This window comes from Lottia gigantea (assembly GCF_000327385.1).
Source record: "Lottia gigantea unplaced genomic scaffold LOTGIsca_2356, whole genome shotgun sequence".
Taxonomy (NCBI): Eukaryota; Metazoa; Mollusca; class Gastropoda; family Lottiidae; genus Lottia; species Lottia gigantea.
The window spans coordinates 1-2227 of record NW_008708681.1 but is presented as its reverse complement, the minus strand read 5'-3'; the positions used below and the strand labels follow the sequence as shown (position 1 = coordinate 2227).

The 2227-nt window shown below is 33.7% G+C and overlaps 1 protein-coding gene across 1 annotated transcript in view; it reads left to right on the top strand.

Annotated features, from left to right (window-relative positions):
* LOTGIDRAFT_176651 (hypothetical protein) overlaps positions 1-1750 on the top strand; it is a gene marked incomplete at both ends in the record, with an annotated part of 9052 nt that extends 7302 nt beyond the window's left edge. Inside the window, 4 exons of the mRNA XM_009055168.1 lie at positions 98-321; positions 591-732; positions 1099-1265; positions 1592-1750. Of these exons, the coding sequence (XP_009053416.1) occupies positions 98-321; positions 591-732; positions 1099-1265; positions 1592-1750 (692 nt within the window). The remainder of the gene's footprint in view (positions 1-97; positions 322-590; positions 733-1098; positions 1266-1591) is intronic.
* Positions 1751-2227: the final 477 nt, after the last annotated feature.

Sequence of the window (2227 nt, the reverse complement as noted above, 5' to 3'; positions counted from 1 at the left end):
TTTAGTCGAGAAGGTAATTTAACAACACATCTGAGAATACAAACTGGAGAGAAACCTTATACATGTGATGTTTGTAATAAGTCATTTAGTTAAAAAGGTAATTTAACAATACATCTGAGAACACATACTGGAGAGAAACCCTATACATGTGATGTTTGTAATAAGTCATTTAGTCAAAAAGGTAATTTAACAACACTTCTGAGAACACATACTGGAGAGAAACCCTATACATGTGATGTTTGTAATAAGTCATTTAGTCAAAAAGGTAATTTAACAACACATCTGAGAACACATACTGGAGAGAAACCTTATACATGTGATGTTTGTAATTAGTCATTTAGTCTAAAAGTAATTTAACAACACATCTGAGAACACATACTGGAAAGAAACCTTATAAATGTGATGTTTGTAATTAGTCATTTAGTCTAAAAGTAATTTAACAACACATCTGAGAACACATACTGGAGAGAAACCTTATACATGTGATGTTTGTAATTAGTCATTTAGTCTAAAAGTAATTTAACAACACATCTGAGAACCCATACTGGAGAGAAACCTTATACATGTGATGTTTGTAATTAGTCATTTAGTCTAAAAGTAATTTAACAACACATCTGAGAACACATACTGGAGAGAAACCTTATACATGTGATGTTTATAATAAGTCATTTAGTGAAAAGGGTAATTTAACAACACATCTGAGAACACATACTGGAGAGAAACCTTATACATGTGATGTTTGTAATTAGTCATTTAGTCTAAAAGTAATTTAACAACACATCTGAGAACACATACTGGAGAGAAACCTTATACATGTGATGTTTGTAATTAATCATTTAGTCAAAAAGGGAATTTAACAACACATCTGAGAACACATACTGGAGAGAAACCCTATACATGCGATGTTTGTAATAAATCATTTAGTCTAAAAGTAATTTAACAACACATCTGAGAACACTTACTGGAGAGAAACCTTATACATGCGATGTTTGTAATAAATCATTTAGTCTAAAAGTAATTTAACAACACATCTGAGAACACATACTGGAGATAAACCTTATACATGTGATGTTTGTAATAAATCGTTTAGTTAAAAAGGTAATTTAACAACACATCTGAGAACACATACTGGAGAGAAACCCTATACATGTGATGTTTGTAATAAGTCATTTAGTCAAAAAGGGAATTTAACAACACATCTGAGAACACATACTGGAGAGAAACCCTATACATGCGATGTTTGTAATAAGTCATTTAGTCTAAAAGTAATTTAACAACACATCTGAGACCACTTACTGGAGAGAAACCTTATACATGCAATGTTTGTAATAAATCATTTAGTCTAAAAGTAATTTAACAACACATCTGAGAACACATACTGGAGATAAAACTTATACATGTGATGTTTGTAATAAATCGTTTAGTTAAAAATGTAATTTAACAACACATCTGAGAACACATACTGGAGAGAAACCCTATACATGTGATGTTTGTAATTAGTCATTTAGTCTAAAAGTAATTTAACAACACATCTGAGAACACATACTGGAGAGAAACCTTATACATGTGATGTTTGTAATTAGTCATTTAGTCTAAAAGTAATTTAACAACACATCTGAGAACACATACTGGAGAGAAACCTTATACATGTGATGTTTGTAATGAGTCATTTAGTCGAAAAGGTAATTTAACAACACATCTGAGAACACATACTAGAGAGAAACCCTATACATGTGATGATTGTAATTAGTCATTTAGTCTAAAAGTAATTTAACAACACATCTGAGAACACATACTAGAGAGAAACCTTATACATGTGATGTTTGTAATAAATAATTTAGTCTAAAAGTAATTGAACAACACATCTGAGAACACGTACTGGAGAGAAACCCTAACAATAAAATGCTAAGTAGGAATAAAGTAACAGGGTCAAGGTCATTATTGCGCATGTGCACAAGCCCCCGGCTAAGTGGGCCAAGTTGGCCCGTCCCAGTGGCGCGTTTACACAGCACTAATATTTTGCCGTGCCGTACTCGGTCCGGACCGAGACCACCTCTTCTTGCGAGACTCGCCCCACTTGAAACTAGCACGGTGCCGAGCCCTCTTAACCCGTTTACACAGCCACTTTTTGTCCCGAACCGTACTCGGACCTGGCCCGGATAAATTGTGGCTGTCTAAACGCGGCTATAGTGTCATGTAGGTAATAAGAGAGAGCAAACAACTTACA